Source organism: Chiloscyllium punctatum, chromosome 9, assembly GCF_047496795.1.
Source record: "Chiloscyllium punctatum isolate Juve2018m chromosome 9, sChiPun1.3, whole genome shotgun sequence".
Lineage (NCBI taxonomy): Eukaryota > Metazoa > Chordata > Chondrichthyes > Orectolobiformes > Hemiscylliidae > Chiloscyllium > Chiloscyllium punctatum.
This window is the reverse complement of record NC_092747.1, coordinates 61,426,009-61,441,444: the sequence shown is the minus strand read 5'-3', so window position 1 is coordinate 61,441,444 and position 15,436 is coordinate 61,426,009. Positions and strand designations below refer to the sequence as shown.

Sequence of the window (15,436 nt, the reverse complement as noted above, 5' to 3'; positions counted from 1 at the left end):
GGCTTGGTGACAAGAAGCATTTATTTGTGTAATCAATGATTATTGGTCATGTGGTAAGATATTTAAGGAAAGAGTTTTGTAATCATTCAAATGGTACTTAGCGGGTGAGATGGAATAATTACAGTTTAATTTGAAAAGGTGAGCTCAATAGTTTGAATGGCCTCCACACCTTCTGTGACTCCATTTCCCTGCACCCTGTTGCTTTATTCTTTTCTCTTCACTTCTATGTCTTTCCACCCATGATTATTTCCTGTATCCTCTTCACCCCTGTCATAGCAAGTGGCAGAGTTAAATAAATAGAAAAAATTCTATTAAGCCAAGGTGATCCAACTCATAATCCGAGTGCAAGCAGGCAGTGGGTAGAATCATGTAAATGGTAGCCATTTTGTTTCTCCACCTGCTGCTCAGAAACATGCAAGACATGATCCAAACCAACTGATCTACCACAGATCCAAATCACATGAAAACTGGAATCAAACCAGGCTATGTCATCCCACCAACCTTCTTCTCCATCTTCTTTATTGTAACTCTTCATCCCACATTCATGAAGTTTCCCACTGGAATGGACTTTCTCTGTAGGAAATGTGGGAAATTGTTCAACCTTGGTCACCTCCAATTCAGAACCAAAACTGGTGTGACTTTGCCTCCAGCAGGGTGTCTTACCTGATATAGCTATGCTTATATTATCTCTGATAATGTAAGAAACTGGATATGGATATCACAGTATTGAAGAATCCCAACAGATATTTTGTTACAAGTAACCATTATGTACAGACATTACATTCATCAGATGCATAAGTGTCCAAGCTAGCAAATAACTCTTAGGTTTATAACATAGCAGCATGCTTACAGCTGACAATATTGGTCATGTTTCAAGTGATCTGTGGTAACATGGAATATTTATTCAGGGCATACACTATACTACAATGATTGTATCATAAGCATTTTTCTTAAAGGTGGCATACAAATCAAAAGGCTTTACACAACAAAGACCACCCAACCTTGGTCATCAAAACTACTATGTGCAGATGGTGTATGTGTGTGTATACACTCGAGGCCAATCCCCATCGATGCATCATGGAAGTATATGACAGAATGGTCCATAGGTTAGACAAACGTCTTCTACAAGTCTGGTCCCACTTTGCAATATTTCAACCAGCAAGATCTGCTGTGAACGACTGGAAGTGTGGATCAATTCTCAAACCTTGGGAACTTCCTTTCAATGAAGGCAGAACATCAATGAAATTTCACCTCAGTTCCAGCATGTCAGCACAGTTCTTGGCCATCTGAGAAACAGAGGGTTTGATGACAAAGACCTCAAACCTGTGGTTGTGCTCCTGGTTTATAGGACAGCCCTGTTACCTGACCCTCTGGCTGTATCAAAGACATGGACACTGTAGTGCAGGCATCTCAAAACCCTTGAGAAATGTCATCAGTGGATGTCTCCACAAAACCTAGCAAGTCCAGTGACAGGATATTCATTCCAATGTCAGTGTCCTCCTTCAAGTTCCAAAACTTCCACGTGGCATGGGAACTCAGTGGTTAACACTGCTGCCTCACAGCACCAGGGACCCAGGTTTGATTTCACCCTTGACCGACTGTCTGTGTGGAGTTTGCACATTCTCCGTGTCTGGGTGGGTTTCCTTCGGGTGCTCCAGCTTCCTTCCACAGTCTAAAGATGTGCAGTTTAGGTGGATTGGCCATGAGAAATACAGGGTTACAGAGGTAGGGTAAGGGGGATAATTTTTGAGGATCAGTGCACACTTGATAGCCGAATAAATTCTAGAAATGAGCTCCTGATCAAAAGATGAAAAGAACAAACTCCATGTGAGTACAACAAGCTGTTACCAGAAGAATAAAGGAAATGTTTCAAGGTTGTACTTAAAGCTTTCTGGAAACGATCTAAGATCCCCACGCATTCATGGGAATCCCTTGCGTATGGCCATCCAAACCGGAGAAGGAAGCGTCTCCAAAGGTACTAACCATTTGGAGCATCTCTGATGGGCCAAGTATGGAGGGTTGATGCTGCACATGAAATCCTGAGTATCCCACCTACCCAACTCTTCAAACAAAAGCTACTGCCCCTATAGCAAGGTGTGTGAACCTAGTATGAGAGTATTTAGTCAACTCAGAGCCTGCAACTCCAGAGCAGAAGGAAGTCATCCTAGATCTCAAGGGACTGCCTAAGAAGAAAAAGAGCCACGGTGTGAGGCCTTAATGGGGATTACTGTGAATGGAAGCCTTTCCTACCTTCATCATCTCTCTTATATCTATAATTTCCCACAGTGCTGCAGTTCTCCTTTCACAAATTTCCTGCTCTTCTGACATTCCACTTCTGCAATCCCAACACTCAAACACCATGGGATATGCATATTGGCTCCTTGCTGTTGAATTTCCTCTGCATGAATCCATTCAGAGTCCTTGCAGGATAAAATCAAGGGTTATGTATTTCACAGAATTTTTGACAGAGGGATGAGGTTAGAATTTGTAATTTCCTGCCACAAGACTTTATTACACGGGCATCGATAAATTCATTTACTAGGGAAAGATTGCTCATAAAAAAACATTAGATCATATCTGAAGTGAGATGTGGCATTGTAGTAACGTCACTAATATCACAGACAACTTGGCTAATGCTATGGAGATATTGGTTCAAGTCCCAATTGGTAGAACTTGCGTTCAGTTATTAAATCTGGATGTTTTGCTTTTTTAAAAAAAAGAGCTTGGCTCATGGTGACCATTAAACTATTGTTGTTTGCCGTTAAAACTCATCTGGTTTAGTAATTTAACAGAAAACCGCCTTCCTTTCCTGCTGGGCTCCAGACCCACAACCATGTGATTGAATCTTTGAAATGGAAAAGTCAGTCAATTCAAGGGCAATTTGAGATGGATGTTAAATGGCTAATAAATGGACAATAAATGCTGGCTTTGCCACCCCTCTATAAAAGGAATAAAATGTTAACTGAGAAAAGCATAGAGTCATAGAGATGTACAGCATGGAAACCAGCCCCTCAGTCCAACTTGTCCATGTCGACCAGATATCCCAAACCAATCTAGTCCCATCTTCCGGCACCCAGCCCATATCCCTCCAAACCCTTTCTATTCATATACCCACCCAGATGCCTTTTTAAATGTTGCAATTGTCCTAGCCTCCACCACTTCCTCTGGCAGCTCATTCCATACACGCGCTACCCTCTGCATGAAAAAGTTGCCCCTTAGGTCTCTTTTATATCTTTCCCCCTCACCCTGAACCTATGCTATCTAATTCTGGACTCTCCTACCCCAGGGAAAAGACTCTGTCTATTTTTCCTATCCACACCCCTCATGATTTTATAAATCTCTATAAGGTCACCCCTCAGCCTCCGACGCTCCAGGGAAAACTGCCCTCGTCTATTCAACCTCTCCCTATAGCTCAAATCCCCCAACCCTGGCAACATCCTTGTAAATCTTTTCTGAACCCTTTCAAGTTTCACAACATCTTTTCCGATAGGAAGGAGATCAGAATTGCACGCAATATTCCAAAAGTGGCCTCACCAATATCCTGTACAGCTGCAACATGACCCCCCAACTCCTGTACTCAATACTCTGACCAATAAAGGAAAGCACACCAACGCCCTCTTGACTATCCTATCTGCCTGTGACTCCACTTTCAAGGAGCTATGAACCCGTACTCCAAAGTCTCTTTTTTTTTTTCAGCAACACTCCCTAGGACCTTTCCATTCGGTGTACAAGTTCTGCTAAGATTTACTCCCCAAAATGCAGCACCTTGCATTTATCTAAAAAGCTTGATCGCAAGCTTGATGGCATGAATGACCTGTGTCCCCTGTACATTCTATAATGGTTTGAAAACATTGTAACCTATTATTCAATCTGTTTGATTAACATTTTATGAGTTTTCACTTTTTGTTCTGAATGAATGCTTCTTCCTAACTTTTTGTAAGCACTTATCATGTATTTTTGCTACTGTATCAGCAAATCTAGTTTCATTAGCTTTCAAAGGCAGAAGGACTTTTGAAATGTTAAATTATGTTATTATATCTTCTAGTAATCTTTTGCATTCTTCCATGCATTTGAAACTTGATGGATTCGTGAAATCTAATTGAGCAAAAATGAGAGTCCAGTTTTAAATGCCCCTTAGACACAATAATTCAAAACTATTTACATTTTCGCTTCCAATAACTATTTTATGAGAACTTTATAAGCACTTTTTTGAGAAAGACTTCATCCTTTCCAGGAATATACATGAAACTATTGGCAAACTGTTCTCTTCTCCATGCCTTGTGTAAGTTGCTTATGTCTATGATTGATAAATTGAGACAAACAATAATGAATCATAATTCAAATTTATTTAATAAATGGGCTGGTGCATGTTCAAGTTATGTTTTTGTAAATTTGTTCTAAGAAGCTATGTAAGCTAAGAAAAGTCAGTAATTACCTTGAATAGTTAGTTCAATGAAAACCAATTTATGAATTTAATTTTAACTAAATCAATTACTTTATGAATTGCATGCAGAAGAGCATTTTGTTTGTCCCGGTTTAACTGCCAAAACCTGTTGTCATTTGATACTGTTCATTGTGGCCAGATTCTCGATGCATTGCTGTCAATTTCAAGACATTTTAGTGTGAAGTAATCATATACAAATATTGATTTCAACTGAGGTTTACAGCAGTAAGTTTGACCTGGGAAGTGAAGAGGTCGTCAAACATATATTGAATCCCCAAACTAAATGATAAGGCATTGTAGGAAGCCCAAGGTCACATGGGTAATCTGAGAAGGTATAGTTTTACCTTATCAGCTAAATACTGCAGTATCTATTTGTTTGATTATGTTTCCAACCACACTGTTTGCAAAAAAAAAGGAAATGCCTTTAGACTTTTTACCCAAGGCTTTAGGAGATAATCGTTTGTATTCTATGGACATCAGTTACTGAAGACAGTTAATCCAATGGCAATTGTGAGAACGACTCTTTCAATGTAAGAGTATAACAATTCAATGTGTATCATTCTTGATGATGTGTATAACCTCAGTTTGAACTCCAGCTTCTGCACTTCACAATTGTTCAATTTGAAGTGTTGAGTTCAGTTAAAACAATTACAAGTAGTTAGCTTTTGTTTCTAATGATCAGTTCAAAAATGACACGGCACATCTCCGTTGGCTAGTGAGATTGGAACCCAGACTTTACAGTCCAGATATATGGACACTACCCCTGTATTACAAAAGCCCAAAAGCATTTGGGGGTATGCATAATAAAGAAAATAATATATTTTCTGAAATACTGATCTCTTCCAAGTTCACATTTAAAACTTGTACCTTGCAAAATATTCTGTAATTATAAATATAAACATTATTTGAAATGAACTACTTTGCAGAGAAATATTAAGACAGGGGTTTTGAGAATTTTATTATGCTTTTTCAAAAACAGGAATAACTTCTTAACTTAATTTCATTTTTACCGTGGATTTGTAAAATTTCGCTAAGCAATGTACTGTTTACACATTAATATTTTACTCCGGAGTGACAACGCCTACTTACTATTCCATTGCACTTCCTCTTAGCTGAATCTTACTGTGCACAGTTTCAATTTAGCAAAGTTTTTGTTGTGTTGCTCGCTGCACATAGAAATTTAAATATTTGACACCTATGTTAGCACAATGAAAATCCATGAGGCAGGCTGCTCTGAAATTCTATATCAGATCTTTCACCTGTTGACAGTTTCCAGCACAATGGATAGCATTACAGCTGTACTAAGGGAGGATATTCCTGGAAATACATCCAGGGAAGTTATTTGGGAGGAACTGAGAAATAAGAAGAGGATGATCACCTTAGAGTATAAAGAAAGTAGGAGTACACTTAAGGGGGAAGTCAGGAAGGCAAAATGGGGACATTAGATAGCTTTGGCAAATAGAATTAAGGAGAATCCAAAGGGTTTTTACAAATATATTAAGGACAAAAGGGTAACTAGGGAGAGAATAGGGCCCCTCAAAGGTCAGCAAGGCGGCCTATGTGTGGAGCCACAGAAAATGGGGGAGATACTAAACAAGTACTTTGCATCAGTGTTTACTGTGGAAAAGGATATGGAAGGTATAGACTGTAGGGAAATAGATGGTGACCTCTTGCAAAATATCCATAATACAGAGGAGGAAGTGCTGGATGTCTTGAAACACCTAAAAGTGGATAAATCCCCAGGACATGATCAGGTGAACCTTAGAACTCTGTGGGAAGCGAGGAAAGTGATTTCTGGGCCTCTTGCAGAGGATAGTCACAGGTGAGGTGCAGGAAGACTGGACGTTGGCTAACATGGTGCCACTGTTTAAGAAGGGTGGAAAGGACAAGCCAGGGAACTGTAGACCAGTGAGCCTGACCTCGGTGGTGGAGGGAATCCTAAGGGACAGGATGTGCATGTACTTGGAAAGGCAAGGATTGATTAGGATGGTCAACATGGCTTTGTGCATGGGAAATCATGTCTCACAAACTTGATTGAGTTTTTTGAAGAAGTAACAAAGACGATTGATGAGGGCAGAGAGGTGGATGTGATCTGTATGGACTTCAGTAAGGCATTCGACAAGGTTCCCCATTGGAGACTGGTTAGCAAGGTTAGATCTCATGGAATACAGGGAGAACTAGCCATTTGGATACAGAACTGGCTCAAAGATAGAAGACAGAGGGTGGTGGTGGAGGGTTGTTTTTCAGACTGGAGGCCTGTGACCAGTGGAGTGCCACAAGGATCAGTGCTGGGTCCTCTACTTTTCGTCATTTATATAAATGGTTTGGACGTGAGAGGTATAATTAGTAAGTTTACAGAGATACCAAAATTGGAGGGGTCGTGGACAGTGAAGAAGGTTACCTCAGATTACAACAGGATCTTGATCAGATGGGCCAATGGGCTGAGAAGTGGCAGATGGAGTTTAATTCAGATAAATGCAAGGTGCTGCATTTTGGGAAAGCAAATCTTAGCAGGACTTATACACTTAATAGTAAGATCCTGGGGAGTATTGCTGAACAAAGAGACCTTGGAGTGCAGGTTCATAACTCCTTGAAAGTGGAGTCGCAGGTAGATAGGATAGTGAAGAAGGTGTTTGGTATGCTTTCCTTTATTGAGTATTGGGTACAGGAGTTGGGAGGTCATTGGTTAGGGCACTTTTGGAATATTGTGTGCATATCTGGTCTCCTTCCTATCAGCAGGATGTTGTGAAACTTGAAAGGGTTCAGAAAAGATTTACAAGGATGTTGCCAGGGTTGGAGAATTTGAGCTAGAGGGAGAGATTGAATCGGGTAGGGCTGATTTCCCTGGCGGGTTGGAGGTTGAGGGGTGACCTTATAGAGGTTTATAAAATCATGAGGGGAGGAGATAAGATGAATTGATAAGTCTCTTTCCTGGGGTGGGGGAGTCCAGAACTAGAGTGCATAAATTTAGGGTGAGAGGGGAAAGATATAAAAGGGACCTAAGGGGCAACTGTTTCATGCAGAGGGCAGTATGTGAATGGAATGAGCTGCCAGAAGAATTGGTGGAGGCTAGTATGATTGCAATGTTTAAAAGGCACCTGGATGGGTATATGATTAGGAAGGGTTTGGAGGGATATGTGTCGGGTGCTGGCAGGTAGGACTAGATTGGGTTGGGATATCTGGTCGGCATGGACGGGTTGGGCCGAAGGGTCTTTTTCCATGCTGTACACCTGTATGACTCTATGATATTGCAATAAAATATGAGGTCAGTTAATATCACTATTACCTGGATTTCCTGCAACATAATAGTTGTGTCATAGAGTGACTGCGGTATAAGGCTGAGTTACAATTGAAGTGCAGCTGTGATTGTAGCAAGCACCAGTGGTCAGAGCAACAACTCAGTACTAAAATACTCGATCTCCTTATTTTCAAAAGGCACCATGCCTAATTCAAATGTTTGCTTCTCCAACAATCCTAGCTGATGCCAGTGATGTTAATTTCACCCAAGTGTCATTGTGTTCCTTCAAATCATTTAAACTGACTCTTTTTCTGTTCATCCCTTAATTAAGCTGACACTTCAACTTACTTTTCCATTAAAACTAAAAGCACGAACAAAACTCGAGGTACTGGAAATCTGAAACAAAATCAGAAAGTTCAGGGGAAACAGCAAATCAGGCAACCATCTGTAAAGAGAATTGCTGAGTCGATTCTATCAACAATGTTGTTTACTATTACAATCTATTTCCACATTCATCATGTTTGTTGTCTTTTATTAACCATCTTGTGTCAAATTGAGTCCATAACACAGCATACATTTCTTCAGCATTGTTCCTAACATTAATGGGAAGTTGCTTATAATTGAGTTTCAAACTCATGTTGCTGAATAAAGCAAACAGCTTGTCCCTTCTATTTTTGTTTATCTAATTATTTTATTCATATGTTTTTGTTTCTCTTTCATACATCTGCTGTAAGTATTAAGGCCCCACAGGTATTTACTACATCACATCTGCCTAAGTGCTGGAACAGATTGGTTTGTTTCTGTGGTATTTTCTGAAAATTTAAAATATTCTGTTCCACAAGTATCACACTTTCTATGACCTAATCCCATGGCTGCAGAAAACACAACAGTGGAATTTTTTTACTTTTAACCTAGTCTCAACTATTTTATCTTTTAATTTTTAGTTGCCATATGGGTTCATATTCCACCAATTTTAATCTGTGTGAACAACAAAAGCACAAAAACCTATGTGATAACATTCCTACTTTGGGATCAACTGGAAATTCTGGCACAAGTTGTGCACAACATTGTGTGAGTTTTGAAACCTGTTCCCCTGATCATCACTGGGATTCTATTCCAATTTATTATTATTGGCCAATGCAAAATGAAACAGCACAATTTGAGTGTTGCCAAGCACAATTTGTAAGAAAAGCTCCATTTTTTAAAAAAAAACTTATTTTGAATGGTAACTTGGGGGAAGTTTGATTAAAACAGGTGAAAAAGATTTATCCTGAAACTAAAACAAACCATTCAATCCATCATCTTTGACAATCCATTTCTGAATTACCTTCTTGCAAAATATATAGGAAACATTTTTTTAAATTATAATGGTGACAGCCTAGCGATATTATCACTGGATTGTTAATTCAGAGACCTAAATTCAAATCCTGCCATGGTAGGTGGTGGAATTTGAATCCAATGAAAATCTGGAATTAAGAGACTAAGGATGACCTTGAATCCATTGACGATTGTTCAGAAAAGCCCATCCGGTTCACTAATGTCCTTTAGGGAAGGAAACCACCATCCTTACCTGGTCTGGCCTACGTGTGACTCCAGACCCACAGCAATGTGGTTGATTCTTACTTGCACTCTTAGCAATTAGAGGTGGCCAATAAATGCTGGCCTAGCCAGTGACACTCTCATTCCATGAATGAATAAAACAAAAACATAACCTATTCAGTTCTTCAGTAATTTAAGGAAAAATTAAAATTAGCAAAAAATTAGTACATGTAATTTTGTGTCATTGCACTCAGAAGAATTTTTGAAGTTTTCCAGAAACAGTGAAACACTCCAATGGTATTGAAATCATCCTTGGAGTGTTCGCCAGTTTTAAGGATCAGGCCATCTTCTAGGATGTGGCTTTTAAAGTAGGGAAAAGATTTTATAATTTGATTTGCACTGAACACAAATTGTGCTAAAAGTATGGAATCCTTCGCCCTAGTTTTGTGAAATTGATCACCATTCACTGGCAAAATTAGTGTAATAATGGACGTTCCAGGCCCAACACAGATATATGTAGTATGCATATGACCATGTTGACTCAAACTACTCCTAAACAAGTGAAATTAACCCCACCCATCTGTGAGGTTAAATAACTGATTCCTCTAATAAACTAACAAAGAGCAATATTTGCCCTGACATCTGGTTGCATTGCACCATTAGCTGCAGGGAGCTTATTTGTGTACCCCTCAAGACTGGAGTATCTTGGAGCGTAAGCATCAGATCAGGTAGTGAACAAATCAACCTTAAAAATGTCGTTACAGTTTACTCACTAAAACAAAATGAAGAACTGTGGATGTTGGAAATCTGAAACAAAAACAGAAACCACTGGAGAAACTCAGCAGGGTCACTGAAGTAAGGTTGCTAGACTCAAAATATTAAATCTGCTTTCTCACCAGAGATGCTGCCAGACCTGCTGAGTTTCTCCAGTAATTGTTGTTTTTGTTTCATTACTGTTCACAGTTAGAATAAGCAGCACATTTTTCTAGTTTCCTGTACTATATTAATTATTGAGTTGAATTTCTTTGTACTAGAACTAAAAATGCTGCAATCATTAATAAATCTATCAACTCTATCAAGGAAAAAAATCGAGTTAGACCCCACCTACCACCCCTTGAGAGAAAGAACAGGAAATGACATAACCAAAGGAATGACCTCACCACAGGAAATGACACCACCAACTCAAAGAAACCCAATAATATAAATAGAAAGCAGGAATCATGTACAGTGCTCCACCTGAGGCCCACTGAAGATGTTACCTTGTAGGGTGACAAAACGTCTGGAAATGAACCTTCCAGATCAGTGAGCAAACCTACATCCAGAACCTCAATCTGAGCTTCAAATCTTCTCAAAACTCGCTATTAATAAGTCTAAATGACAAGAAAAATTCATCTTGCATTGACAGATGAAGGAGTTAACATAACTTCTCCTAGGTGTAGCTGATTTCCTCCGGTATAATATTAGGTATCTATTCCACTTATTCTTAGTGACACCTCACATCTCCCATGAATGTTGGCTTTTCTAATACAGATGGTGTGTGCTCTCCTTCATTGCTGCAGGTTCAAAGTTGCAGATAACCAACTGCTACAATTCACCCACAATTATACATGAGTGAAATGCACATGACCTGTAATTTATTCCTTATTCTTTTGTCTCAGTGTTTGCATGGTTACACATTTATGTTCCCAATTCAGAAATGCATCAACTGTTTTGATGAGCTACTGTTTACAAATACACAACTTGTTTTACATATATACGTTCTCACCCTGTCCCTGCTTAGCTGGTGGATATTTTTATTTGACCTGTTCAGATTTGTTATGACACACCTCTGGAGCAAATTTTGAAGATATGTCTGAAGCTGACTTGGCAAAATTAGGAATCATTCTGAAGCTTAATAGGCAGAGGCAGAACAGGTTTCTGTGGATCAGTTGGCTGTTAAATGTTAAGTGAGTTTACTCATGGACTGGGCTTCCATTTCAGTTTATTGAGAAAATTAAAAGAGGAATACCTTTTGAGAAAGAATAGTAAATTCTATATTTACTAAATAGTAATCAATATACAAACGTATATCTACTGTTTCCTTTTAATATGCTTCTTTTATTTGTCTACTGTTCATTCAAACCTCTTGTTGATTAATAACTTCAACTACGATTTAATTTTTATTTTTCTATCTTTCTGTAAATAAGTAAACCGCTGGGTGACAATCTAGCTACTAAATTCAAATGCGCAACAAGAATCCTGGGTTTGCTGAAATTAATTCATTATAAGCTCGTGTACTGCAGTGTGCTGTACCAAGTCAACAGCAAGTTCAGTATTCAAATCAAGCAAGATACAACATGTTGGGATAACTGAACCCAAACAAAGGAAGTGGAAGATAGTGAGAAAGAAAGGAAGCGAGAGGAGCAAGGGGAATTTTATAAAACACACACATTGGGAAGTGTGAGGTTGGAGCTACTTAAGCAGGATCTAGAATTTCAATTTCCCCACAGCAGGTTGAGATAGAGCAGTAAAGTTGTGCAGTGTGTTTGCAGCATGTCGGGCATTCTTGTCAGATTCAGATACACGTTTGCATTCCATGAATACTCATTAATTTGAAACAGTTTGCAATTAAGTCCAATGTAAGGTTTGAGATTCACATTAATTTTAATTGTCAGTCTTAGGTCTATTACAATTATGGAATGAGTTGAGAGAGCCAATACAATGGGCTGATGAATTACAAGACTATTTAAGGTGTAACAATGTTTTCACAATCTTCACAGAATTGTTACATTGTTGACATTATTGTCTATCAAAGCAAGTAGAAAAAAATGATTCTTTATGAAATTAGTGGATTACATTGATTCAGAATGGAATACCAGCTCATACTTCTAGCTGAGTAGATGCATGTCTCTTGTTCTCCTCTGTTGACTGTAGTTCTCCTTCTCTCTTTGGTTTTCTTACTCCATCTTGGACTGCTAAATGTTACGCCGAAATATCCCTTACTAACCATTAACTCCTGTGCAGTATCAGAAGCATCCTGTACACCAATTGGCTTGCCAATGCATGAACAGTATGTAATCAATCTCAAGTTGGCTAGGTATGTGTGCCCAATTCTTGTTCGGTGTCTTTCAAAGATGGTCATCTTACTGATATCACTCCTTGCTAGATCTTGATAAGGTAATAGGGCATCATTGGAGTAATTTGAGTGCTTGTTTGACAGTATGCACTGTTATATCCTTGTGGTTAACATCATCCCAAATGTTCCAACTAATACATTTGGAAAATGTATTGGGAAAACTCTAGACTCTATAAGTATATTTTTGTTGAAAGAACATGTGTGATTCCACAGTTACTGTTGGTCCCTGAAATAAGTTGACTAAAGTCATGTTCAAAAGATCACATTAGCATCGTTTGTTCTCTAAATTAAGTAGGAATCACATGAGCAAGAATCCAGCCTTATCACTCTACTGAAGTATGTTAACACTGAGGTTACAAATTACCATTTAAAGATACAGCAAAATATATAAATTATAACATTAATTCTGAAATAATGCTGTTGAAAAATCAAGTGTTAGAAGTACAGAACTGTGTCTTTTCAAGTAAAAGATTTTGCATCAAAGGCATTAACATTTGTTAGCCTGAGTTTACAAGTAGGAGTAAGTAGTTATCTATGTATACAACTGAAAGGGATATGTGTCTGTGTAGACATTGTCTTTCTGTTCGAGGATAACTTCTGATCCAAAGTAGTTTGGGCAAGCTGGAATGTACAATGGATGAACCAGTTTGAGAAAATGTGCTTGCACCTGCTGGTTTGTTTTCAAGAAGGAGATAAATGTAGTTCTTGGGTTAAAGGGATCAAAGAGTGTGGGGAGGAAGTGGGAACAGAGGACTTAATAGAATGATCAGCCACGTCTATTTACCCTATCCTTAATTGAATGATCAACCATGATCTTACTAAAGGGTTCAATGGCTTGCCCCTGTTTCTGCTTTGTACCTATGTCTTTGTTTACATTTGATTGGGGGATAAAAACAGTTATAAAAACATAAACTCATGACTTCACTTTTGACTTGGTCATTCAGCTATTCTTCCTTGCAGGAAGTGCTTTACAGCTATTTGCAATTCAAAATTCACACCTTTATTGGTCAGAGCATTGAGTAGAAGAGTTGGGGTGATGTTGTGACTGTACTGGACATCGGTCGGGCCACTTTTTAAATATTCTGTGCAATTCTGGTCTCCTTTCTATCAGAAAGATGTTGTGAAACTTGAAAGAGTTCAGAAAAGATTTACATGGATGTTACCAGGGTTGGAGGATTTAAGCTAGAGTAAGAAGCTAAATAGGCTGGGGCTGTTTTCCCTGGAGCATCAGAGGCTGAGGGGTGACCTCATGGAGGTTTATAAAATCATGAGGGACAGGTAAATAGACATGGGTTGATCATTCTGTTAGGGATAGGGTAAAGAGATATGGTTAATCATTCTATTAAGTCCTCTGTTCCCACTTTCTCCCCACACTCTTTGATCCCTTTAGCCCAAGAACTACATTTATCTCCTTTTTGAAAACAAATCAGCAGGTGCAAGTGCATTTTACCTGGGGTGGGGGAGGCCAGAACCAGAGGGCATTGGTTTAGGGTGAAAGGGGAAAAATTTTAAAAGTACCAATGGGGCAACGTTTTCACACAGAGGAGTGGTGCATGAATGGATTGAGCTGCCAGAGGAAGTGGTGGAGGGCGGTATAATTACAACATTTAAAAGGCGTCTGGATGGGTATACGAATAGAAAAGGTTTAGCAGGCTAAGTGCTCGCAAGTGGGACTAGATTAGGGTAGGATATCTGGTCAGCATGGATGAATTGGATTGAAGGGTCTAGTTCCGAGCTGTACATCTCCATGACTCAATGACCCTATAAAAGCATAAAATAAAACAAAGAACTGCAAATGCTGAAGATCGGAAACAAAAACAGAAATTACTGGAGAAACTCAGCAAGTCTGGAAACATTTGTGAACGGAAAGCAAACTGACTTTTCTGCAAACAAGCGATATTTTCAATGTAGTATTGCTGCTTAGCTATCATGTTAATACACTGCATTGAGCAAATTAAAATTAATTTGAAATTGAATTATCTCAGTGGAAAACAATGAATTTTATTTTAATTTGCATAAAATGAACTGTTTTACCAACTGAACCAACATACCACTTGGTAGTCCAATGAAAAGAGGCTATTAAGCTAGATGTGGTTTATTACATACTAGCAATTGTGTATAAGTTACATTGATGGTCTTTGTAACAATATCAAGCATATCAGGAAAGCCAAATGGTAGGTCCATCTCTTTTGAGATTCAGAGTTATCCAGCCTTTCCCCAATGAAGTCCTTATGACAGCATTAGATAGGGTAGAGCTTAATGCAATTTTTAACAGTAATCCTTTCAGAATCTTCACCTCATACATCTGTGCCCATGTATTATGAGATACTGACACAACTATTTGATCAGAGTAAACATCTCAGCTAGTACACAAGATAAATAAGTAATCTATCACATTTGCTGTGTTTTTAAAAAAACCCTAAGAAATAATGCAACATTTAAAAGTTGGTGAATTGTACTTCTGTTGATAAGTTGATTAGATGTTTTAGCTGTGGGTTTATTTCTGACAGTTAGTTTTCTGCATTTGAGTTGCACTTTTGATAATGCTAGCCTATGCCGGTCAAAAGGAGCATATATCTGCTGTTAGTATTCACAATCAAAACATTTACAGGTACAAGTGTCAGTGAACTACCAGATGATAATTTCAGTAAGATTATCTCTCATTTGTCCAATTTTGTTTTTTTCAGATCACTTGGCCAATCCTTCGCAGAATCATTCAATGCTCAGAACACCTCCACCTGCAATGACGCATACCCATACTCTAAACCATCCTCATGCCTCCTCGGTTAACTCTTTGAACAGGGGGAACTTCACTACACGCAGTAACCCCAGTCCTAGCCCAGCCGACCTTCCACCACCTCCAGAGCCACCTCCCAGCATACAGGATCCTGTCCATATGCAGGACAACTGGCTCCTCAACAGTAACATCCCCCTGGAGACCAGGTAGGCTTCTTGCATTTCTAATATAATACTGTGGCCTAAGCGGCTGTGGCTGTTTAATATTCATATTCTAGAAAATTGCACACTGAACATTTGTAAATATAAAATTGTAGAATATTTCTATACCATGTTTTTGAAAATCCATGTAAATAACTAACAA

The 15,436-nt window shown here is 38.7% G+C and overlaps 1 protein-coding gene across 11 annotated transcripts in view; it reads left to right on the top strand.

Annotated features, from left to right (window-relative positions):
- Nucleotides 1–15,436, top strand: part of tenm4 (teneurin transmembrane protein 4) — a 658,797-nt gene that overhangs the window by 393,139 nt on the left and 250,222 nt on the right. For all 11 annotated transcript variants that reach the window (XM_072577672.1, XM_072577680.1, XM_072577676.1 and 8 more), the window contains one exon: nucleotides 15,024–15,279. In XM_072577672.1, the coding sequence (XP_072433773.1) occupies nucleotides 15,024–15,279 (256 nt within the window). The remainder of the gene's footprint in view (nucleotides 1–15,023; nucleotides 15,280–15,436) is intronic.